This window comes from Pempheris klunzingeri, chromosome 14 (assembly GCF_042242105.1).
Source record: "Pempheris klunzingeri isolate RE-2024b chromosome 14, fPemKlu1.hap1, whole genome shotgun sequence".
Classification (NCBI taxonomy): Eukaryota; Metazoa; Chordata; class Actinopteri; order Acropomatiformes; family Pempheridae; genus Pempheris; species Pempheris klunzingeri.
In genome coordinates, this window is record NC_092025.1 from 11,166,435 (window position 1) to 11,192,041 (window position 25,607).

At 42.6% G+C, this 25,607-nt stretch overlaps 2 protein-coding genes across 5 annotated transcripts; one reads left to right on the forward strand and one right to left on the reverse strand.

Annotated features, from left to right (window-relative positions):
• Positions 1–1,218: 1,218 nt before the first annotated feature.
• Positions 1,219–14,510, forward strand: LOC139212927 (palmitoyltransferase ZDHHC23-A). 2 transcript variants are annotated; one of them, XM_070843503.1, is made up of 9 exons: positions 1,219–1,800; positions 2,813–2,966; positions 4,694–5,311; positions 5,866–6,033; positions 6,479–6,716; positions 13,519–13,658; positions 13,748–13,827; positions 13,943–14,158; positions 14,249–14,510. In XM_070843503.1, the coding sequence occupies exons 2-9, from the start codon at positions 2,848–2,850 to the stop codon at positions 14,266–14,268; spliced, it is 1,599 nt and encodes a 532-aa protein (XP_070699604.1). In that variant the 5' UTR covers positions 1,219–1,800; positions 2,813–2,847; the 3' UTR covers positions 14,269–14,510. The 2 variants fall into 2 exon arrangements, with proteins under 2 accessions (XP_070699604.1, XP_070699603.1); XM_070843502.1 differs by lacking the exons at positions 1,219–1,800; positions 2,813–2,966; positions 4,694–5,311; positions 5,866–6,033; positions 6,479–6,716 and adding an exon at positions 12,950–13,087.
• A 1,048-nt stretch (positions 14,511–15,558) lies between these two features.
• On the reverse strand, positions 15,559–25,259 carry LOC139212990 (zinc finger X-chromosomal protein). Of its 3 annotated transcripts, XM_070843586.1 has the most exons (9): positions 24,966–25,259; positions 22,577–22,673; positions 22,198–22,263; positions 21,949–22,077; positions 20,547–20,696; positions 20,304–20,432; positions 20,082–20,216; positions 19,794–19,937; positions 15,559–18,686 (listed from the first exon to the last, which is right to left on the reverse strand). In XM_070843586.1, exons 2-9 carry the CDS (start codon positions 22,641–22,643, stop codon positions 17,386–17,388), a joined length of 2,121 nt encoding a protein of 706 aa, XP_070699687.1. In that variant the 5' UTR covers positions 22,644–22,673; positions 24,966–25,259; the 3' UTR covers positions 15,559–17,385. The 3 variants fall into 3 exon arrangements, with proteins under 3 accessions (XP_070699687.1, XP_070699686.1, XP_070699688.1); XM_070843585.1 differs by having other exon boundaries at positions 21,949–22,263; XM_070843587.1 differs by lacking the exon at positions 20,082–20,216 and having other exon boundaries at positions 21,949–22,263; positions 24,966–25,258.
• Positions 25,260–25,607: the final 348 nt, after the last annotated feature.

The window sequence follows — 25,607 nt, forward strand, 5'->3', positions numbered from 1 at the left end:
GATTAGGCCTGTATCTCAGGTTCCGGGCTCCATCAAGACTAATGGAAGCATAACCCACAGGAGCAAGAGCAGCATCTTTTTCTCTGCATTGATTCAGTCCATCCAGACCCACACTAATGTGGACATTAAGAGGCTGCAGTGATCTCAGAGCATTCCCGCCTCTATCTTATAACACATCTGTCTTTCTTTCTCTCATCCTTTAATTTGTAATGGCTGACGGGCAGTGTGTGTGTGTGTGTGTGTGTGTGTGTGTGTGTGTGTGTGTGTACAGAACACATTAAATAAACTATATATGGGTTTGCTCATGTGAAAGTGAAAGTGACAGGTTCTCACGTTCGTGTGGCCATTTCTAGCGCTCACCAATCGCCTGTCCACTTCAGGGACAGTAGAATAACCAAGTTCTCTTTCACGTACTTATTGACAAACTTATCTCTTACGTCAGCAAAAAGATGAGTCTCGTAATTACTGCATGTCTCTGACTACTCTGAGTGTTTTCCCAGTTCTCTGAGCCGTTGTTCTTAAGCAGAGCGAGGGCTGGATTCAAGCGCCGGTGTTGGCAAACGGGCTCTCTGCTGAAGTGTTCATGAGCAAGAATCTGAAGCCAAATTCCTGGCACATGCAGGGGAGCTGGTTTGTATTTGACCCTGTGCTCTACCTCTCTGCACGGGGGCAAGAGAAAAGAAAACTTCCCTGCAGGGTTCACTTACCACATTGTCACACACATGTGATGTGATCTCTTAAAATGTACAGGATATAGATATTGGACGTGCTGTACATAATGTAAATATTATTTAACTAATTACATATTATATTATAATTACAAGTTTGGGCATCTCTGCTAAAACTGCTGCCCCTGGATAATTACATATTAGTGTTCCAATTATTGTTCAATGTCCAAATTAATGGGCTTTGGCAACACTGTTCCTAAAACTTTAATGCCAATAAAACCAATTGAATTGAACTGAATTGAGTGCAATGTATAAAAACATGTTCATATTAGCAGCAACACACGAGACCCCTGGTTTTTCCTCAGATCTCACACACACACACACACACACACTTCCAGAGTTTTCTGTGTGTGAGCAGCGACGCCAGGTTGCTTGTGGGAGGAAATGTGATCCCAGAGGGTGGAGCTGCCCCGTGGATCATCGCTCACTCTCTCATCTATGAGTGCCTGTCATGCTTCTCATACACACTCCGGCCCGGCTCAGTGTGGATTGTCAGGGCTGCTGTTGAAGCCTTTGAACACCTCAGCGTAGCCCGTCAGCTGTAGACAGAGGCATGACAGGCTCCTGGTTTGAGGTGGCGCCTATATTTACCAAGCACGCTAGTTGAAATGGTCACTGATAAAAGCTGTGGAGTAGAAGTAGGCTATGCTAGAGAACAACTTGTGAACTATTTAACGACATGTGAGGAAGAGGGGAAGTGAGCTGGTAGATGCAACTCAATATTAAGCCACTTGTCAGGAGGAATCCAAGCGGCGTTCTGTTGGGACTCTTCCACCGTGGGAATCCGAGGAGTGAAAACCATCTCACTGCACTGATACGGTGTCGCCGCGGCCCCACCAGAGCAGAAACATGCCAATTTCCTTTTTCAACACAAATGACTGATGAGAAAGTCGGCTGTTGTTTCCGTTTTTTTCCCCCTCAGTCATTCCCAGAAGAAGCTTGGTGACAAGGGGTCATCATCTGCCCCTTCATCATTTGCTGAAGACCGCGCAACCTTTACCTGGAGAGAGTAAATCTGGCATTTCAGCCCACATGTGTTGATGGTTTTGTATTTTTGTTGTGGAGACAAAAGGTAAGCTTAAACAGAAAACAGGTTTATCTTGGCTTTGTGAAGGTAGATTTGCCTAGAAATTAAATGACATCTAATAGTATAATCTACTACATTTGGCTGTAGAGTTAAATATGGAATTGTCACTGAATAACACAGAAAACTAAAGACAAAAGCTGACTGAAATGTAATATATTTTCTGTTAATTCCATGTCAGCCTCCGCATAACAAAGCTGTAACCCGAGTTAAAAACCAAACTAAAAGAATAACTCACACTGACAATAACTCAAGTACATGTCTGAGTGTTGAGGACTTGGGTCTGCTGGCCCAGATAGTTTGTCCCTGTGGACACAGTGGCCTTGTTTCAACAAATTATATTAGAAGCTCTTGGGGATTGAGAATCCTCTGATTTTAGAAATGATACATTTTCATAACACACAGATGGTCTTGTAGTAAGCGACAGATACAGGTTGAGTCCAGCATGAGTTAGTGTAACCTGTATAACACTCTGTACTCTGATGCTTCATGAATCTGACTGTTTTTACATGATTACAGAGTATTTCTAGAAAACATTATATTTATTCATATCAATATAAGCAGTAAAAGTACTAATAGCATTATTTCTGCTAATCTTGGACTCACTATTGCAGTCATATGTGTGTTTTTGGGTGTGTGCGTCATGTTAAATAATCATGATCAGTGTTCCCACAATCTTACCTGGAATTAGATTTACTCCAGGGTCTGAATTTGTCACCATTGCTTATCAGACGGGAAGAAACAATTAAGGGAGAGTCAGTGAGTTAGGGTCAGATGTTTATATTTGTGTGTGTGTGCTTGTGCTTGTTGCATACTGTGAGTGTGTGTTAAGATACTAATTGCAGAATAATGCCCAGGATTGTTACTGATTGTGGTGTTTCCTTTTTTTATGTTCCGCAGCAATGAGTCACCTAGTTTATTTCCCCTTCACCAATGTGCTGTAACTGTAGTTCACGGTTCAGGCATTTTAAAATGACAGCCTCTTGTGTTGAAATGACAGCTTGTAAGCGACACAGTCATCTTTAGCAAGCCATAATGAAATGGGAGAAGTTAAAGCCTCCAGAGCCAGATGATCCTATGTGTTGCTGTGAGTGTGATATTGACCAGTACGGATGCTGCTGTGACTGTGAAGATCTGGATGAAGCCTTTAACAGGTAGGAAGCGCTTAAAGAAAAGGGTCAGTATTGAGTAGAATATACTGAAGTAGTGCACTGGAAAGCAAAAGAAGCCTAGTTTTGATTGACTCAAATGTAAAAAATAAAGATAAAAAAAAAAAAAAGTAGGCCTACTTGGTTCAGCATCTCTGTTAAAGGCTGCTTTAAGGAAAAGTCCCTTTAGTATGTATGGTAAGCAAGAGACAAACTGGGTACATTGGCAAAGACTGCTCATTGATTTTTGTTAGTTTGATTAATCACAAACTTGTAGGTAATACAAAAGCACATTATAAAATGAAGTGACACAGTTCTCTGTCAGGGACTTAAAGAGGAGTGTGATGTCACTCTCGTGTCTGTCAGTGAAATATGAAGCTAGGAAGCAGCTGGTTAACTAGCTTAGCACAAAGAGGGAAACAGCTAGTCCCAAGCCTGAAGTGGTGAAGTCCACCACGTGATCCTGTTAGCCCCCAAAAGACTTATTTCCATAGACTCACATTGTGAAAAAAATCAGCGGATACATTTTTATTGCAAAATGACTTTGAATAAATTTGATCCATTCGGTCCGATAATACTTGAAAAGTCTAGAGGAGTCATTCTCATTTTCATCATTTTATCCCCGTTAGTGAAGGGTGAACCGGCTCAGCAGACCCAAGATGCTAACACACATGCTCTATGGGCCCAACTCTGCAGAAGATCAGGATAATTTACGCCCAGGAAGTCAAACTTTTTCCCCCTTGTTTGTGTGCTAAGCTGAGCTAACTGTGTCCTGGCAGCAAATTTCTATTCAAAGGACTAGTGTGAAGGATTTAATGGCGTCTAGCGGAGAGATTGCAAATCTTAACCACTAAATACCCCATGTCTCACCCTTCCCTTCGAGAAGCTATGTTGGCCCAAGTTCGCTCTCTTTCGTGTGCTAAATATTAAGTATGATCTTCAGTTTGTCACAACACAAAATGGCATTTCTCCTCTTTCCTCTTCTTTATCCTCCAACCAGTGCATTAGAGCCACCATTTTCAACCTGCCACTTCAATGCCAAAGCCCTGTTTGTCTGTTCTAGGCTGCTGTAGAAACATGGCAATGCAATATGGCGGACTCCGTGAACGAGGGCCCCTACCTTTGTAGATAAAAAGTACATATTCTAAGATGGCCAAAATACAATCTGTCACACACTACTGAAAACATATTTATGAATACTATATTCCATCTTTACGAATACCTCTACCCCCTAAATCCTTCACACTGAACCTTTAACTGATGGACACGAGAATCTGATCAATCTTCTCGTCTAGATTTCGGAGAGACCAGCGTGACTAGCAAATATTATTTTAGTTTTTGCTGAGCTTACATGTTGCATATTATGTATGCTTTATCGAGTTACTGCAAAAAAATGGATTATTATTAAGTAATGCATATTCAACACACAGAGAGCGGGAGACATGGGCCCCACAGTTTATTATTCTGCTGGGGCCCATTTAAGCATTAGTCTGGCCCTTATCATGAAACTTTCCTTGAGATTTCCTCGCAAAGTAAAAAAGAAAACCTAATTTCTTCCTTATTATGCCATTAACTTGATGGAAGCTACAGCGTAAATCTTACCTTTCAAAAACTACTTCACTGATTTCAGAGTGCACTTAAAAATATTACTATTATTATTATATTATTATTATTATTGTTACTTTTCACCAATGAAAGGAGATTTATGACTCCATGACGGTTGTTCTCTGTAGGTGGCTGAGAGACAGACCACTTAAAAGTGGATGTCAGTCTCCTGTACTCGGGGCCATGATCGGCAACCTGGAGATCTCCATGATCCCGGCCCTGGTGCTGCTACCGCTCCTGCTGCAGGTCGCAGCGCTGCACTACCTGCTGGGCATCATCATCCTGACAGCTCTGCCCGGCCTGGTGCTGTGGTACTACTACGCCACGCACAAAAAGAGGAGGCGCACCCTCTTCTTCCTCACTCTTTCTCTGTACTCCCTGTTCTACATGTATTACCTCTTCATCACAGAGATTTTGCCGCGTGGGGACGTCAGCCAGCTGCAGCTGTGTACTGTGACCACTGGGATGATCCTCACCGTCCTCTTCCTTATTCAAACCAAGAGAGGCCCAGGATTTGTAATCACGTCCCAAGAAGAAGCCCACAGTCACGATCAGCAGGCTAACAAGGACTCCACACATCTGAATGGGTCTGTCCAATCATCAGCATCCTCCTCAGGGTCAACAAAAGAAGCCCTGGCATCCAAATGGAGCGAATGTCCTGTGTGCAAAATAATGCGGCCCCCACGGGCCGGACACTGCAGAACCTGTGGATCCTGTGTCCAGCGACTGGACCACCACTGCATCTGGTGGGTCGAGTGTGCATTCATAGGAGACTATGGAAATGGATATGGAAGTATGATTGATTCGTTAACTGCCCTGCAATTACATACCAGCAATCATTATTTCCAGCAAAGACTCTATGTACATCTTGATTTGTTCCACAGTAGAAAAACGAAGAAAAAGGGGAAGGTTCAAATTAAGTTTTACTTGCACACTTTAATATCTGGTCCCTAATAACTTGAATTTGTGTGAGCTTGACATCTAAAAATAGGCAAAAACATGCATACTGCCAACAAACAGCATTTTTTGTGCATGTATCAGTGATTAAGTCTAATACATTATAAAGAATATTTTCATGCTGAGTTCACTTAGTTCTTTTTGCTGTTTACTCTTGACATGATTATGAAATAATATGATCCAAATTCAAATGTTAACTTTAAAAAAAACGTAAAAATCTACTTTTGCATCATTACAGTAGCTATATGGAGCCAAACTATCAGACTGTGTGTCGCTGCTCTGATTGTTACCTCATTTTGTGTGTGTGTGTGTGTGTGTGTGTGTGTGTGTTGAGGTGTTGTAGGATAAACAGCTGTGTTGGACAGGCAAACCACCGCTGTTTCCTGCTGACCCTCTCTGTGTTCATGCTGACCTCTCTGTACGGGATCAGTCTGGTGCTTTGCAGCCTGTGTCCTCGGCAGTATCTAGTGACGGCCCTCCTCTACTGCCCCGGCGTCTACAGTCAGTCTAGGTACAGCTACTGGTGACTATACTACTAAATCTAAGAGTAGATAAATCAACATTAACATTGAAAATTCCTGAAAGTAATATTAAAATGGATGAATGAATATTAGTGAAAATCATTAAAGATAAATAGCACTGACAAGGACATTTAACATTTTTAACATTTGATCACTTTTAACAGGTTTGTCAGTTGTAATTAATTGAAATTATAGACTCACAACTATCTATAGAAGCTGTTCATAGTTCAAAACAACTGAAAGCACAAAGTCCAAAGTCCAAAATTAGTGTCTTACAAATGTTTTTTGGAAAGCAACAAGCCAAACTTTAATTGTAAACATACTGAGTAGCCCAGAAAAGCCTGCTTAAAGAAGGTTTAAAATGTTGTACTTTTAGATGCATTTCAAGCGTTTTATCTGATTGCTGCTATTTTTACTCTTTCTTTACGTTCGCAGCACGGCACTTTGCTTCACCTGTGCTTGGTACAGCAGCATTGTCACAGGTGGACTGCTCTACCTGTTGGTGACACAAGTTCTGAACATCAGCTTCAACGTGACGGAGCGGGAGTCTCAGCTGGCTCTGAGGAACAAAACGGGCCAGAGGCGCCTGTGGGGACTCGTCATCGTCACGGGAGAGTATTCACGTGGCTTCTGTCAGAACTGGGTTGAGTTCCTCACGATGGCAGATGTCTCGGTGTCTCCTCGCTCCAGCCTCACTGACTTGGTCTAGTTTCTCTTTCCACTCTGAAGTAACATCATGATAACAGACTCTTAATGCAGCATGTGTGAAGAACTCCATCATGCGTTTCTAAGGTTAACTCTGTAAGTGCGTTAACTCTATAATACGATGGAGGGGAATATCAAGATGCTCATGTTCACTGCTTTGGTTTTGGGGCTGAAATTTGTTGAACAATTGTCCATTTGAGGAAATAAACTACAGGCATAAGGCTGCAGGCACTGCCATGTTACTGTGCTTATTTTCTCTGGATGCTGGTCAAAATCTTTTTGACTGCATGGCAATTAAAAACTGAAATTAAGAAAAAAAAACTGGAATATTTGTGTGTCCATGAATGAGAGGATGGAGGTCAGAAAACTGGAAGGAATCCCGGGGACATGCTGGGGATATTATATGTATCCCAGCTATAAAACCTAATGTGAGACATTCATTCAGCATCAGATTGAACAAAGCAGGCATAAAAAACTGGCACAGACAAAGCGAGCGCTGCGTCTGACCCCTGTGACTCAGTGGTGGGGTCATAACTCCCCAGGGCAGCTTCAGTCATCTTTGCTGTTATGACTGATGCAATCTTTGTGTTTCCTGTATTTACTTAATATTCTTCTCTGCAGCGCTCTGTGTTATTGATTTCTTTTTAAATCTAATGGCTCTCGTCCATCGCTGTCTCAAAGTGCCAGTGGTGCTGCTTTTACTCCGCTCGTTTTAATGCATACAGGGCTCGTGTCTGTGAATATTCGCTTACAGATAGTGAATTTTTACATCACTGTAATGTATGTGTACAAGTAAATCTATTCACTTTTATGTAGCATAATACACATAGCAAGCTAAAAAATGCATGCAAACTCAATACACTTCCTATTATTTCCCATCATCAGCTCTCATAATGCACATCTTGGGTGGAGCCATCGATTAAACTGTTTAAATCAATATATTTCCTCCTTTAAAATCCCTCAACTGATTTGTTTATTGGCCTCCTCACCCACCCTTATACCCCTAACAGTGGCCCTGGAGTCCATCAGTTGGCACGAATGGTCTCTCCTCTAGCGCCACCCTCAGTAAATCATAACCTTTGCAGAGTCTCGCTGGTTATCCTCTTCAGTGTATATTAATTTAATAATATTACTATTGTTTTAAGTGCAAGCTCTCACAAATCAAAGAATGGACATACAGTGGGGCAAAAAAGTATTTAGTCAGCCACCAATTGTGCAAGTTTTCCCACTTAAAAAGATGAGAGAGGCCTGTAATTTTCATCATGGGTATACCTCAACTATGAGAGACAGAATGAGAAAAAAAAATCCAGAAAATCACATTGTCTGATTTTTAAAGAATTTATTTGCAAATTATGGTGGAAAATAAGTATTTGGTCAATAACAAAAGTTCATCTCAATACTTTGTTATATACCCTTTGTTGGCAATGACAGAGGTCAAACGTTTTCTGTAAGTCTTCACAAGGTTTTCACACACTGTTGCTGGTATTTTGGCCCATTCCTCCATGCAGATCTCCTCTAGAGCAGTGATGTTTTGGGGCTGTCGCTGGGCAACACGGACTTTCAACTCCCTCCAAAGATTTTCTATGGGGTTGAGATCTGGAGACTGGCTAGGCCACTCCAGGACCTTGAAATGCTTCTTACAAAGCCACTCCTTCATTGCCCGGGCGGTGTGTTTGGGATCATTGTCATGCTGAAAGACCCAGCCACATTTCATCTTCAGTGCCCTTGCTGATGGAAGGAGGTTTTCGCTCAAAATCTCACGATACACGGCCCCATTCATTCTTTCCTTTACACGGATCAGTCGTCCTGGTCCCTTTGCAGAAAAACAGCCCCAAAGCATGATGTTTCCACCCCCATGCTTCACAGTGGGTATGGTGTTCTTTGGATGCAACTCAGCATTCTTTCTCCTCCAAACATGACAAGTTGAGTTTTTACCAAAAAGTTCTATTTTGGTTTCATCTGACCATATGACATTCTCCCAATCCTCTTCTGGATCATCCAAATGCTCTCAAGCAAACTTCAGACGGGCCTGGACATGTACTGGCTTAAGCAGGGGGACACGTCTGGCACTGCAGGATTTGAGTCCCTGGTGGCGTAGTGTGTTACTGATGGTAGCCTTTGTTACTTTGGTCCCAGCTCTCAGCAGGTCATTCACTAGGTCCCCCCGTGTGGTTCTGGGATTTTTGCTCACCGTTCTTGTGATCATTTTGACCCCACGGGGTGAGATCTTGCGTGGAGCCCCAGATGGAGGGAGATTATCAGTGGTCTTGTATGTCTTCCATTTTCTAATAATTGCTCCCACAGTTGATTTCTTCACACCAAGCTGCTTACCTATTGCAGATTCAGTCTTCCCAGCCTGGTGCAGGTCTACAATTTTGTTTCTGGTGTCCTTTGACAGCTCTTTGGTCTTGGCCATAGTGGAGTTTGGAGTGTGACTGTTTGAGGTTGTGGACAGGTGTTTTTTATACTGATAACGAGTTCAAACAGGTGCCATTAATACAGGTAACGAGTGGAGGACAGAGGAGCCTCTTAAAGAAGAAGTTACAGGTCTGTGAGAGCCAGAAATCTTGCTTGTTTGTAGGTGACCAAATACTTATTTTACCGAGGAATTTACCAATTAATTCATTAAAAATCCTACAATGTGATTTTCGAATATTTGAAGTGAGTCTTACTTTTAAGTAAGTCACTGTGACATTTCACACCTTCACTCTGCTCATGTAAATGTGTCAACTTTATCCACAAGAAATCTCACGATCTAAACAGCAGATTCAGCACATCAAACTCCCACGACGTCCAACCCTCTTGACTGTAGTGAATCCATGCCCTTTCCTCTGGTGACACCATGAGGCCAAACACTAAAGCAGTAAGTAGTAACGTTTTAATAATAAACTTTATTTATACAGCACTTTTCAAAACTTAGTTATAAAATGCTTCACATGGTTGAACCAGTAAGAAAATATTTCAGGACAAGAACAAACACAATCATATATGAAAAATAAAATGGAATAAAAGCCACAATGATAAAGACAAAATACACAGTAATAGTAAAACAGGAAAGAAATGTTGGAAATAATAAAAGGCTTTTAAAGAATGATATATTTTGAGAAGTAATTAAAAGGATGTCCCTGACTCTGCACGCCTCTGTAGTTCATTCTTTGCATTTTCTATTAACCAGAATAAAATGTATTGCGGCAAAATAGTGTGAAGATTTACGTTATCCACCTACATAGATTCATCTTCCCTTTTTGTCTTGTCCTCAATAAAGGTACAGTCGATACAGTACATACTGTATGTATGTACTGTGTGTGTGTGTGTGTGTGTGTGTGTGTGTGTGTGTGTGTATGCCTTGGAGCTCCTTGGCACACAGGACAGATATTTCAGTGTTCAGTGTTACAGCTTTGGGCGATGAGCTGCTAACAAAATATTTTCTCTGTGGTGATTTACAGTCTTATTGATGGCCTGAGCAGTCACATATGAAGCTTCAGTTATTCATCAGATAAAGTGCTGCCATTCACACGTACACTTCATATCTGGGTGTTGAGCCAAAGTTACACCTCTCAAGATCAATGCCGTCGTACTTCTGTTGGAATAACTGGAGGATATCTCTTTTTTTTCTCTTTTTTGCCAACATGGCATGAACTCGTTTTCACCACACCAGAGATACTAACTTTCTGACAGAGAACATTTGCAGCTATTTTCAGTTTTTGTAAATCTGTTTGAATAAATCAGTCTTTTGTGTGAATGTAAATAATCTGGACAACAGGGGGCCAGATTTTCTTTGGGGATCCTCCTTACTGTGCCTGGAGCCCAAAAACTATTAAACAAAACTACAAATAACATATTTAATGACAATTTATAATGTTTAATCAATACTGGATGTCTCATGTCAGTCTGCATTTGATAAGCTGCGTGAACTGTGATGAACTTGTTTGCACCCAGAAGAATTTGGCAATGCGGTTGCTTATCTGTCAGTTTTTTGGCTGCTCATCTGCCCACTGGTTTCCGTTAATAGTGCAGCATTATAACTGTGAGTGTGTAATAAATAGTGTCTGCTTTGTTCTTTTAAGTAGTAGATAGCAATTCGACCTTGTGTGTTGAAAAATACAGATGATACAACTCTTGGATGACAGACATGTTGGCAGGAAAACGACAGAAACAAGCCAAAACTTAACAGCAGTCGTACGATTCAAAATGATCTGAAACAACAAAGAAAAAAAATCAAAAACTATGAGGCGTTGACGATATGAGAGGAACTGAAAAACTATTATAAACATCTATCTGTAATCCCTCCTATAAGATGATGAAACAGTTGTCTTGAGGACACAAAACAAACTATTGTGCATAGGAAAGAGGTTTCCAATGTCTTGGTAGGGATTCAATTAAGTTTAATAGGTTCTGAATTACCGATGACAATATCCTGTAAATACCCAAATACAATATATGAGAAATATGTGGATTGATGAACATTCACACATGCAGCTGGATCATTGTGGGAAACCACGACACGCTCTCGCATCCAGAATAACTGCTAAACCCTCCGCGCTAATCAGGGGAACAGATCGACCTCTGCTCTCCCAAACCTGTCCCAAAATGTTTTGAGAGGAGCCTCCATGCGACAGTAGATCATTTGCAGGGCCCCTCCACAAGCTCGTGCAAATGCGTATTAAGCGCGTAGGGCAAATACTGCTAAATGTGCACATGTAGATTACTGCACCTGCTCTGTTTTGTAGGAGCCTGTCCTTATAAGTCTGTAAATGTAGAATACTTTTCTGGCATAGCATTAGTTTGAATATTTGTTTTCTCAGGGCAAAAGGCATGCCTGTTTAAACTGGCGAGGTATGCAGGTTGGAGGGATCTGTGCATGAATGTGTAGCATGAATCTGCCTGCACCTGACTGCACGTCACAACTCATCACGCTAATCCATCCCCTCATCGTCACTCCTGGGTTTTGTAGAAAGTCGAGAGCTCAGGCTTGCGACCAACCTACTTAAAAGTGACGTTAAGATCAGAATTACCTGTTTTTTTGTGCAGAGCAGTCGTGGTACAAGTACTGAGATCTTTAACTTTACGACAGTGTTGGACAGATAAAGGCTGACGGAGTCGACTCTTAATGTTTCACATTTTTAACATACAAAAAAAATAAAAAAAAGATTCTCTTGTGATTAGATTCTCACTTTGGTCAAACAATGTGATAGAGGTTGAAGACACAATTTCACTTCAAGGTCCTTTGTGGTAGCTGTTCTGGTATTTTCAATCACATCGCATGACCTTCCTCAGCAGGTGAAGTGAAATCATATTCCAGTTTATTTACATTCTTCCAGAGTGATTTAATACTCCAGTTATATCTGCTGAGGAAGATCATGTGGCACAGTCAAAAGCTCCAGAACAGCTACAAAAGGGTGAGATTGGGGGATTATTAATGTTGGAAACGCCAGGCTCCACTTTTTTAAACCCAATATGAGAGCAGTTCTCTTATTCGCTGTGAATAAGTTGTTATTTTCACTCACTGTGTTCAGTCTTTTGTGTACGTTTGAGACTGATGAGCAGAGGAAAGTATTTACAGACTTTAAACCCATAAAAGAGACGCCGTAGTCTCCCAGAAAAGCATTTCAGCCCACCACGCGGCGATGCATGCATTAGGAATCCAATCTGCCAAGGGCATTTGTGTTGTCTCTGTGTTTTACTATTGCAACTGCTGACGGATGAATTTGATTCTGTCGTCTCTGCCACAGAAAGCACTGGAGGGCAGCCGCTGCTTTGTTTACCACTTTTGGTTACTGTGCTTTTACAGCTTATGCTCACGAATAGGAGGCTGCAAAATGTCGCCACATTATCAAACACAGCGATTTCCAACTCTAACTACGTGACACTCGGGGATATAATCTCTACCCACTTGTTTAGATTTAGTTGTTTCTTGTGTTTCTCCTGCCTGCTTGTCTGCTGCGCTGCTGTAATCATTCAGATCTCACATGGTTGACTGAGTTCTGCCCTGTTCCACCTTGTGGCTGTAAAACCGTATGTGTTTGTCTGAAGCTTCACGTGTTTGAACCCATCCCAGCTCCAGGGTTTGTGTGTGTGTGTGTGTGTGTGTGTGTGTGTGTGTGCATATGTGTGTGTGTGCTGGGAGGTAAAAGGTAATCTCACCCTCCACTATATAAAGGGTTGTCAGGCAGAACTTCAACAACAGACCTCCAGATCTCCACCCACGCTCTTCTCCATCCTGGTTTCTGCGACTGACCGTCAGCTATGACTTTACTGCTCGCAGTGCTGGGGGCCGTGCTCTGCTCCATGACGGCTTCCTCTGAGGTCGTACCCCAGGCTGACTTCACCGCACAAGGGGTAAGACACCGTCACTGGGTTTTTATCACTTTTTATTTGTGTCACGATATTGATTGACGCCGTTTGTTTAATTCCTCCTCGCAAATGGGTCAGCTGCAGCCTGAGCATCTGGCGGAGGGAGGATTGTGCTGGTTCTTTCAGGACGTGTGACAGGATTATTACATTGCCAAGCATAAATAAGATGAGCTAAAATAAGTAAGACAAGGAGAGTTTGACTTTGACTGATGTTGTAGGTTTGTTTCACACCCGCTGCCTGCTTTGTAAAATGGATTTAAACAGCTGTGTAGTTGAATTAGCTGTGTATTTCCCACATTTCTGCAAACATTTATGGAAAAAGAAAAACCTGGTTGTTTCTTAAACCACACTCATTGAGTGTTATTGTAATAATATGTGACGGGTTTTGTTTTGACACTATATATGTGTGTCCACAGATGGCAGGGAAGTGGTACCTGATCGGATTTGCCACTAACGCCCAGTGGTTTGTCAGCCACAGAGACAGCATGAAGGTGGGCACGGCCATTTTCACCCCAAATGCAGATGGGGATCTGGACATGTCGTACGCCAGTCTCAAGTGAGTGTGAGAGCGCGGACAGGGAGGAAGCAGATTTCATTTTTTGTAAGAGGAGGTTGGGTGGCAATGATGACCATGTTTTTTTGCAGCTCTGATGGCTCTTGCTGGAGAATGAACAACCTGGCCAAGAAGACCGATGTGCCTGGAAAGTTCACATACACCAGCGAACGTGAGTGCACCCCCCCGCCCCTCCACCCTACAGACTCACATATGTACATACTGTCACCTCCATCCACAGTATTTCTGCTCTCACATGACCTGTTTTGCTGTCCCTCCTCCTTCAGGCTGGGGTAATGTGAACAACATGTGCATGGTTGATGTGAAGTATGACGAGCACGCCCTCATTCACACCGTTAAGACCAAAGGGAACGATCTCACGGTTGTCAACAAACTATACGGCCGTGGACTGGACCTCAGCCCTGATGTGCTGGAGAAGTTCAGGCAGTTCTCCTTGGAGACGGGCGTCCTGCCTGAAAATATTGCTTTCCTTCCCAAAAATGGTACTTTTTTATATCAATAGAGATGTTTTATGCAAAAAACACTGTGATTAAGAGTGATGTTATGAACTAATCACCTTACTCTTTCTTTAGCCGAGTGCCCAGCGGCCTAATTTCCTGCCCCGGTCATCCTGTCGCTGATGCTGTCTGAGGACTTTGTTGTGAATATTCTACATCTACAGAGGTCACTGCCATGAACGGAGACAATAACCTTTTTTTTTTCCAGTTGATTTACTCTTGTTTTTCAAATAATGTATAAGGAGTAGCTCCTAATACCACTGAACATTACAAAAATCCTTGTTTCAACATACATTACTTTTATCTACCTGCAGTTGTACAGATCATCTTCAGACATGTTTTGAGACACATAAAATGGTCTGCTTCCAAAAATGTGTTTGTTTGTTCTTTCACATTAAAGTTCAGCTAATTATTTTGAGTCTTAAAAAACTACCTATTAGTTCTCTTTAAAAAAATCCATAATCTATAAATAAGCAAATGTTAATTTTACACGTTTAAACTTGGTATTTCACCTCATTAGTTTTGCTTTTTCCCACCATTTTTCTAATTTCCTATTGGATGCATGGTTATGATTTGGCCTGAGCGCCGTTACTGGCCAGAGAGTGATGCCAAGAAAAGTCCTGAACACTAAAACAATAGAGGAAAATAATAGAGGCAGAGGACAGCGGGGTCTCTGCTGATACAGACACCACCCAGCACTTTATAGGTGATGATTAAGAGGGATAACTTGAGAGTATGACTTTACATATTCATACTCATTCTACCTTTAACTGCTGGACCATAAATGTCTTCTACTTCCTCTCAGTGTGCGTCCACCGGAGGCTTCATGTTTCCACATCGCAAATTTCAGACATATGTAACTTCCTAACTAGCGGTGATGTTTCGTAATCATGCTTGTACACGTGCTTCTTAAAGCCTCCCCATTGTGTGTTAGACCTGTAGTGCTGCTGTGGAGCCCCCCCCCACGCAGACACAAGGCCATGGAAGAATAAAGCTGCTGCCACACAAGGACGCCTGTGCACAGAGGTGACATGATAAACACTCCTATTGGTTTCCAATAATCTACAGCTGGCAGTAACACTCATACAAAGGCAGAGAAAACTGCAAGCTAGTGTGCACGGATGTAAAGCAGAGCAGGTTTCAAACATTTCAGAAATATCAGCCTCCTAAATGTCTTATGAGGAAGTACACACATCAGAACAGTGTGATAGAAAACAACTCCTTACGAGAGAACTTCACAGGGCACCTTTAAACTCAGCTTTAAGGTGAGCAGAGAAAGTTTCCTCGTCCTGCTGACGAAAGGTGAAACATCCAAGTGAAGCAACCATGAGAAAAGCACATCTTGGAGCGAAGGGGGACTTTAACAATGTGGGCAGATAAACGGCTAAAATACTTTGCTTTTATTACCTTTTTTAACAAATACGTTGAAGTACATCCATAACAACACAGTTCAGATTTCCTTTTTATCAAGTGTTTACATCTACACGCTTTGTACAGTTTTGTATACAAAACAATAATTTACGTCCCATAGAAGTCTAGTTACACTTAACTATACAACAACTTGTAAATGAAATAAATATAAAAACAGAAATAATCACAGGCGATAACAAAAATGTAAAAAGCCATAGTACAAGTACACCACCAGCACCTGTCTTCTGAAGTTGCATCTAATAAGACATACATTTTCCCTTTCTACTGGCAAAAGTACATCTGTGTGGGCAAAAAAAAGAAAGAGTTCAGTCCATAGTTTCATGACAGCAGCACCAGAAGCACTGTATGATTCCTACTTAGACCAGACAATTATATTAGGACACTGATGTGAACTTTTTTTTTTAACCCAGCCTAACATCGGTATCATACTGATGCTTTTTCTGCAATTTAACAGATTTCATGTCGGTTCAAATCGAAATAGAAAACAAGTTTGTTCAAAGGAAAAGAATCTGTCTGAACAGCTTGTCATTAGTTGAAAACAGACATTTTCTTCATCACAAAAAACTGCTTGCTCAAATTGATGGGATTTAGCTCCCCAGGTAGCATTCATGGATTAAAATACTGTAAGTCAGGGCTTCATCTCTCCTGCTTTGGGCACTAGTTCTGAAGTTACAGCACACCTACTGACTGGAAACTTAAATATCGGACAGGCATATGATAATCAAGCGATGGGGTGATCGTGATATAGGTGCATATGTGAACTTTTATTCACTACCACGACACATCCACTATTTCACTGTGTATTTTGTGTTAATTCCATGACCGTAGACTCCTGTGTACAACGCCAAGAATGATTGTTTCTTTTCTCCGGGTGCTGTGGCGAACCAGCCTTGTGTTTTTGTCAACACAACAAAAAGCACTATGTTACAGAGTGGTGGGGTTAGAGCACCAGGAAGCACAACAGATGCTTTGTATGTCATTCACTCTTCCTCTCTCTCACAAACACTCACACGTACAGGTTCACTTGAGTCACTTTAGGGGTATTTACAAAGACTTACATCAACTTCCTGGAGACTTACCCCAACACTAACCTCAACCTCCCTCAGCCTAAGTCTAACTCATACCACTGACCCAAAATAAGTGTTTTACTAAGTGTGGACACGGCTTTTTTTCTGAAAGTGGACAAGCTGTCAACTGGTCTTAAGTCAGATGTGTGTCCCTGAAAGTGACTCCAGTCATAGAGCGCACACATGCACCCACACACACAAAACTTACTGCATTTCTCATGATCTTTACCAATGATGGTAAGTGCTACTGGAAACAGGATGCTAATTCATACTGCTGTGTTTAGTACATTTTGACAAAATGACGCAAATGTTTTCAAATTACACTTCAGTTGAGACAAATAATTAGGACCATTGTGATTGACAACTGATTGCTGCCTGCAAAATTAAAAAATGTTTATCTACAGAGAGACATCTGCACAATCTGCCATGCACACTGTCACCAGCAAGGGACATGCAGTTCAAAGTGCAAGTCTACGGAGGGGTTCTGTTGCTAACTCGGACAGAGCGTTAACGTTATGTACATGTGTATACATTTCTGAACAAACATTAGGCTGAGGATCAAAAAAGAGCAAAACAACAGAACGGACTAAGTGCAGCACGCACACACGCAGCATTATTTCAATGTGAATGGTGCCGTGCTGATGGTGCAGTGACTGGGGTGTGATGGTTGCTTCATTGTTCTATGTTGTGGCACAGTATTTGGCTCAGTCAGAGTCACTCTGCCTGCACCACGTCCTTGTGGTGGCGCATGATATGCTGGTTCTTCTCCGAGGGCCGTCGGAAGCCTTTTGAACAGATCTCGCAGCGGTGCGGATAGTCCTTCGTGTGAATGGAAATCACGTGTCGCTTGAAACCCGAAGCGTCACCGGTGCTGTAGTCACAGTACTGGCACTGGTAAATTCTCCGTTCTTTTTGTCCTTTGCCAATAACTACAGTCACACTGCTGGCTAAGCTGGCTGCACTGACTCTGCCAGGAGGGCCAGAGGCGCTGGACCCGCTAGGTGCAGACTTTTTAGGTGTCACAACAGAAGTGTGCGTCTCTGTCCTCTTACTCTCACTCTTTTCTGGAGAGGCCTGTTGCTCCTTTGTGTGGACAGACAAGATATGACGACTGAGAACAAAAGGGTCTGCAATTTTAAAGTTGCAGTGTCGGCACTGATGGAGTTTCTTGGTGCGGTGGGCTACTGAGTGCTTCTTCAGTTCAGACGGGCGGTGGAAGCCTTTACCACAGATGGCACATTTGTGTGGATAGTCCTTGGTGTGAACAGATATGATATGGCGTTTCAGGTCACTGGAGTTGGAACTTTTGTGATCACAGTGGGCACAATGGTGGGTCTTATTCTCCTCATGCGTTAATCCATGCTGCATTAACTCCTCCTCCTCTGCAAAGGTCTGGAAACAGCGCTCACATTTGTATGGCATCTCTTTGCTATGCTTAGTCTTGATGTGTGTCTTGAGATTAGACGAATCGGCAGACTTGTAGTCGCAGTACAGGCAGGAGTAGGGTTTCTCACCCGTGTGTGTGCGCATGTGTTTCTTCAACTCCGAAGGGTGACGAAAGCCTTTTCCACATTCCACACAAATGTGGGGGAAGCTTTTGCTGTGAACAGCCAACAAGTGCCGATTGAGCAGTCCTTGCTCGGCGGTCTCATAGTCACAGAACTTGCATTTATGCATCTTGGTGGGCGGTGGAGGCAGCTGGTTCTTGGGCTCTCTGTGATGGTGCTGCAGTCTGTGAGAGAACAGCGCCGCCTGCTGGTGGAACTCCTTGCCACACATTTCACACTCGAAGGGGGCCTTGCTGCTCAAAGCGTGCACCTCCATGTGGTTGTGGAGGCTGGCTTTCTTGTTGGTGGTGAACTCACAGTCTGTACATTGGTACTTTTTCCTCGTCAAAACATCCTGGTGGTGATTCTTGGTGTGGCGTTTCAGGAAACCTCGAGACTTGAATTTTTTGCCGCAAAGCATGCAGGGGTAAACCGTCAGAGGCTGCCCATATGGACCGATGATGATGGCTAGAGAGAAAAATGACAAGAGGGAGGCAGAAATGACAACATGGCCATAGCTTTATTTGTCAGGTTAACTTTTCCTCATCTTAGCTTCCATTTTGGTGTTTAAATCCTTTAAAAATGATAACCAATAACCAACAAATCAAATAAGCAGCTACACATTGTCAATCCTTGATCCTTATAAGGCAACAGAAAGAGTAGAGGTGTTTTGTAACATACTGAGCCGTAGAGGTCTTCACAGGTCCAAAATGATGGAGCGGAACCCTAATGGGCCCATTAAATTTGTTTGAATTGGGCCTGCTAATTTTTTTAAATATGTGTTTACCAACCCATTTTTGACTTGGATATTACAGACCTGACCCAGTGCAGGAGAGAGAGACCTGAGCCCCATGTTGGGTCTGTTTTATGGACCAGACAAACCAGTTAACTAAACATTTTTAGCAGTAGAACAGAGCAAATGGATTTTTCTTTACCATGGTGCACCAAGGTCCTGGTTTGATGGATCCCTTTATCGAAACTCTTTCATAAATTCTAGCATGGGGATTTTGAAATCTACAACTTTAGAGCAGGTTTTATTTTTGCTTCACTTCACAGTGGATGCTTTCTTTATGAAAAGGACCAAATCCTGTTGAAGGCTAACATATAGATGAATTTTAAAGTACTCGTCCACATGTCCAAGAGCTGAGGTACAATAAACTGCTGATGAGTCTGTGCAAGGGACAGAAGCCTCAGCAGTTTAACAGGTCACACAGGAGCTGAAGAGAAACGGGTTAACACGCACCGATACATAAGCTGATGGACTACTTGGTGCAACCAGCAATATTTGGTATCATTGCTACTTCTTGTTACTCCTGTTGAGCTCTGATCACATATATTATACATTTGGTACTAATCAAGTAAATAAAAATATTATCAACCTATCAATTATGAAAATAATACAGTTATAGTTTCATCCATAATGCATCCTTTCTGCTACTGCTGAGCCCTGCCCAGCTCTACTGTAGTAGCTCTGATCTAAAGGCCTTCTTTTCATGAAAGAGAGAACATTTACCATTTACATTGAATACTGGCCTATGAAGGCAACCTCTTTGTCCAACTTTGTGTTGCTCTTACCTGTCTGTACCTGGCGAGGCTCCGAGCGTCTCTTGTTTTTGTTGCGCTGTCGGTTGATTTCATCAACCCCGTCTGATTCATCAATGTGCAGCAGTGCGCTGGCTGCACCGTTTCGGTTTTCACAGCTCTCGCTATCCTCGGCACCTGTGAAACCGATAGAGTGTCTTCAACACAAATCCAAACAAAAGCAGCACCTGTTAAGCTTAAGCCAAGACACTCAGAGACGTGGTTGATGCACAGGCTTCCAGTGTTGTTTTAAAAGCAATTTAATAGACAGGGGGTGCTGACCATAAGCAGCTGCCCAGGCCACAGGCATGAAGTCCTTGCTTAGAGACACGCTGTCATACGAGCGGTCGTGAGTTACTGGTTCTTCCCCTCCTACCACCACCTCCATATAAACCTCATCAGTCACCTTGGACCCACCTGTAGATGAGCCCAACATGTACAAAACCAAACAACTAGTGACGTTTAGTTTTATGACAGTTACATCGTTACATCTAGATGACTCACCATGGTTTCCTTGATTGTGATGAGAATCCCCCACAGACATGTAGACCATCTTCTCTCTCAGCGTTTGGCCTGAAGACTCCGTTAACGCCACACTCTCCGTGTCTCCATCGCTGATGTCAACCGATTCTCCTGCAAAATAGAAACAAAATGTTCCAATCATTTTGTGGCTATCACTGATAGTCAGGCTATAATTTGAACCCTGTCATTATTCCTAACAGACGTTGAAGCTTTACTGCTACTCACCCATGTCGTCCTCCCCAGAATCAGCTTTGAAGATGTACACCTTTATCACCTCCTGTCCATCCTCATCCTTCTCCACTTCCTGGTCCTCCACAGCTCCCTCCACCGTCACCTCTGTTCCATCCTCAGACACCATTTTACCAGCTTCATCCACTAGCAAAGGGGAAAACACATCATATTTCCTTTAGGATGTGCAAGTGTGTGAGGTCTGACAGCCAGGAGCTGGTGACTGTGTGAATCCTGACATTATGAATGCTAAAATCATCAACACGATTTATGCTTAGTGAAGATGCAGCTTGGATTTCATCTTACCATTCAATGTATCTATAAAGTCTATCAAACCAATTACAATTAATTCAATTTAAATTTTTGTATAAGCTTGTCTGGATTTTCCAGTTAATTCTCTGGTCTAGTTCCATTGATTACCTTCAAAACAATTGGTTTAGAAGTAGCAGGTTTATCAAGACTGCCAGTAATCAAAGTGTATATTCTACAATTTCATCTTAAACACCCTTTGGACTTATGTGTCATTAGTCATAGAACTACCAATTACCACTTTGCGATTGTTAGACAAGGAAAGTGTACCGTGGGGCAGTCAGCGCTGCATAATAATTGCTGTAATTATTGAAGAATGGAGGGAAACTGGCTGCATGTGCTAATTATGTGAATATTTACCAGGGGTGTTTAAAATGTGACATTTTACTGTATAAAATAATTGAACATAATAATAATAATAAAACATTGGAGCTGCACAGTAGTAGTAGCCACAGTTGAGATTTAGCATGCAAAGTGTCACAAGTCTCATTGTTTACGCTAAATGTTCCTCTGTTGGCCACAAATCTGGCTGAAATCTGTCTTGATTTTTTTGGGCTAAATCAGGGTCAGTGCTTCCCCAGTCCAGAAGACGTTAGTAATGCACCTGAAAATGATAACTCCCAAAAGATGCCAGACAAAGAATAACTTAAAACAATGGGTTAAGCACCTATCCTTAAGCTAACATAGGCACATGAATGAATTGGCTACTTTTGGTGTAACTTTAGCTGCCGCTATTGGGACAGAAGACAGATGTATAAAAAAAATTGGGCAGCGAGTGGTTATTTCCAGACAGATAGTTACACTATAGGAAGAGTAAAGAATATGTTTGAGTTTAAGAGAGACTGATACATTTACACCTTCTCAACATCTGGCAAGAATGCTAAAACCACCTCAGAAGGTGCTGCATTTCAACCCATCATGAATGCTTAAACTATGCATTTTGACCGCAACTCTTTTGAGATCTGATAGTTATCCAATCAGGCCGAGACACATGAAGTGACTTTGTGTAAATGGGGTCTCTGTATGTTTTCTACAGAAGGGCAATGGCACAATTGAATCCAATCCCAGCACAGCAGCGCAGTAAACTTACAGGATATCATGAGATAGTCTCCACAGCCATCTTGGTCGTCCTCCTGCTGCTCTGGGTCCAACCCGTCTTCAGGGATGTCTCCCATGGCAACACCTTCCTCCTCGCCCTCCAGTGCCATCACGCAGGTCTCTACAGCGACATCTTCATCTTCATCGCAGTGCACATACTCAGAAACCACATCCTCAACAGCATCCTGGATGACTAGCTCGTCTGGGGCAAATCTGTGAACTGCCATGCCTTCTCCCTCACCTTCTGACACCAACACTGTCTCTTGAAGCTCCACAACAAACTCCTGCCCGCCGGCACCACCCTCATCTGGAAGGAGCAGGATTACCCAGTTAACCAAACAGCAAAGGTTTATTGCGTGTGGATGTTTTATATAGCACACTGAATGTTGCTACTGATTTCTGACTGACATAGCTGTTTATATTACAGTAGTATGATAACATCTCGCTCTGAATAACCCTTATGTCATTTTATTATTGCTTATGCAAGATTTTATTAGGTTGTCTGGCTAACCAAAGAACACTGCTTCTTGAAATACCCAATAACTACCATGTTTATAAGAACTCCACATACATACTTTGTGTAAATAAAAGCAAACAGTAATAGGAGCATGGCCAATTACCCGATCCGTGTAATATTATTTTAGGCTCTTCAGAATGTATGGCAAGCCTGGTGACATCCTCATCCATTGTCCTCGCACTGCATCTGTTACTGGAGAGCTGAAAGCAAATGATAGAAAGCTTAGATCTTTGGTGTTGAGTACAAAGCTTAAAAACCTCAGAAATGTCAATGATTTATAGGTTAGTTATTATTATTGTCATGCTCTTACTCAGTAACTTAAATCAGCTCGTCACAACATCTTAATTTATCTTGATACATGTACATGAAATTCTTTTCAGTACAATGCTTACCATTTTTTCACACAGTGTATTAATTGCATAATATAGAGCGATGTGTACTGTTTTTTCTTGTGATGCGGGTGCTACAATTGTTAACCTCGAGCAACTGAACCTGCACTCGAGCAAAGATCATGTGCGTTTGCTGTCATTAATGTGATGTCAAACAATCTGAATTTTATCAGATAATCAGATGATGCAGACCATCAATCCCGATTCTCACATTGTCTGTTAACCTAAACAGAATCAAGTTACTTCTTTTCCAGATGTGCCCAGAAATAGCCACAATTAACATTTTACCCTTTGCTTGTTGACGAAAAACGTATGTGCGTTGGTAATTTGACATTATGAGATTCACATGATAGGGAGACCACTGGCCTGGAGCTGCACACATAATGCAGCCTGAGTATCGGCCTTACAGCTTATACATAGCCAAACTTAAAACACTGATATTAAGGTATAATGCAGTAAATCATGTATGTATTTGTTTCCGTGGACTTTGTGCATACTTGGCACGTTTTACTAGAAAAAGGAATGGGTTTCAAACCTCAGTATTTCTTTGGCAGTGACCAAAACTGTCACACCATGTATTGATAACTGTCAAGCACCAAAAGATGTCAAAGGACCAACTCACACTTCACTGTACTCATTCAGTCGATCAGCACTAGCATAGAAACTACAGAAACAAGTCTCTTTCATATTAAGACACATTTACCTGTATCATTACTGTTTAAAGAATACATGTGTAAAGTGTGTTATTTTTGAAGCTGTACTATCTGCTGTATATCTCATTTGTTGTAGTCACCTGCTGCAAACTTTCTCTGTGATCAGCTTCAGTTGTTTTGACATTTTGTTCGCATAATTACACACAATACTTGACATGAAAACTGCATTGGAAAGAAGTCACGTCTTGCTGGCAAACTGAGTGAGTTATCGGAGGGAAAACACTCTATAATCGATAAAATCACTATAAGAGGCTAGATTCTTGCAGTGTTGGCTTGTGTCTGCAGCGAAGGACAGCAAGTGAAGTGCCTAGTGGCATAATTGCCTTGACTGCATCACTACACCAAAATCACACTAATATTTCAGCCCAGTTGGTGCTACTGTCATCCTGGAGATGAAGGTGAAGCAATATGCGGCTAACACCTCTCCCTGTCAAAATCTCACACACAAACATACACAGGGGGGATGCAGAGATGTAAACAGTGGTGTGGACTGTGCAGCCGGGTGCCATTTAATTTTCACTGAATGTACCATCCCCCACCTCCAGGTGGAAAATGATGACAACGGTGTGCAGAGATGTGGCGCACAATACGGCGCATCAGTGTGCTGGAAGATGCCGCTAACGTGTTAAAAGCCATCTGGGTGATCAGACTAACTTAGCTGCTTATTCATGCAAAGACTGAGACTCAATGTAAAACCCCGACGAGGTGATTATCGGTGATGTCTCCATCTGACCACTGGAGCAGCGTTAGCTTTAGCACTGATAACACACGAAAAGTCCGACCGCCGCGGCCAAAACACACAATCAAGAACAGCTGCCTGCACCGGCACACATACAGTGGGACAAAATATGATAAAAAGGAGCAAGGTTGCTTTGGGTGCACACTGGTGCAGCTCTGTGGCAGCCTGTTAGCTGGAGGAGGCTAAACACACACACACACACACACACACTCGTTTTCTACAACCGTTTTTAATCACACCAGCGTCCGCCATTTTGTTAGCTTACTGTCTGAGCGAATGCTAATATTAACACTAATTAAAAATACCCCTCGGCATTGAGAAAATGTTTATTACGCATCTACTGATGGCTAAACGGTACAGTGACTTTTATAATCGCTTACAAAATAAGTTAGCCAACGACTACTGGCGAAAACAAAAACCCCGCTCCTTTTAGCAGGCAGGCTAGCTAACCGGATAGGCCTGAACCACCAATTACGGCCTCTATAAAGGCCCGAGAAGAAAAGGCCCAACCCTTTGCGGCCTCTCGGCGAGAATAAAGAAATAAATTAAAATACCACATGCGTGCTAAAACAAAAGAGGCGCGGACACGCACAAATGCAAACATTGTTCTGCAAACGGGCGACCCCATGTGTAAAAAAAAGACCCGCGTACCAGATTTATGCTGCAGGGATGGCCTCCGTCCGCTCCTCGGCTTCCCAGGCCGCCTGGTTCCCCCAGACTCGGGCAGGATTCAGTCGGGAATTTTGTGTTATTTGGGCGGGCCGGAGAGGAGCAGAGAAGGAGGGGTTAGGGGTTGTTTCTGGAGCTCTGCTGCAAGCAAAGCAGGACGTCTGGAGCCAGATCTTGTCATGCTACAGCCCCCCGCTCCTCCAGCTCCGAGGCCGCCGTCAGCACGACACGTCACAGCCCGAGAGCAGCAGGAAAATGCGGAAGGGTTGAGGTGGAAATCACACCGGCAGGCACCAAACAGGCCATAATCTGAGCACCGCCGCACAAACTGGATATGCCGAAGCGTGCACCGTGGTGTTGATTTTAATTAGTCTGTGGCCCGAGGTTGGCGGAGCCGGTTATGGGCCGAGGACTGCACACCAGTTTTCCTCATGTGCAGCGGTGAGGGGGACAATAAAAGGTGGTTAAACTGCGACCTCCAGACGGAGAGCACCCAGCATTTAACACACTCCTGACTAGTTTGCACACAAACACCCTCACACACTTTCTGTTTCATCCTGACTGCACGGTTCAGTGCATGCTGCCCACTTTTCCTGCTGTTCAAAAAGAACATATAGCTTTGTA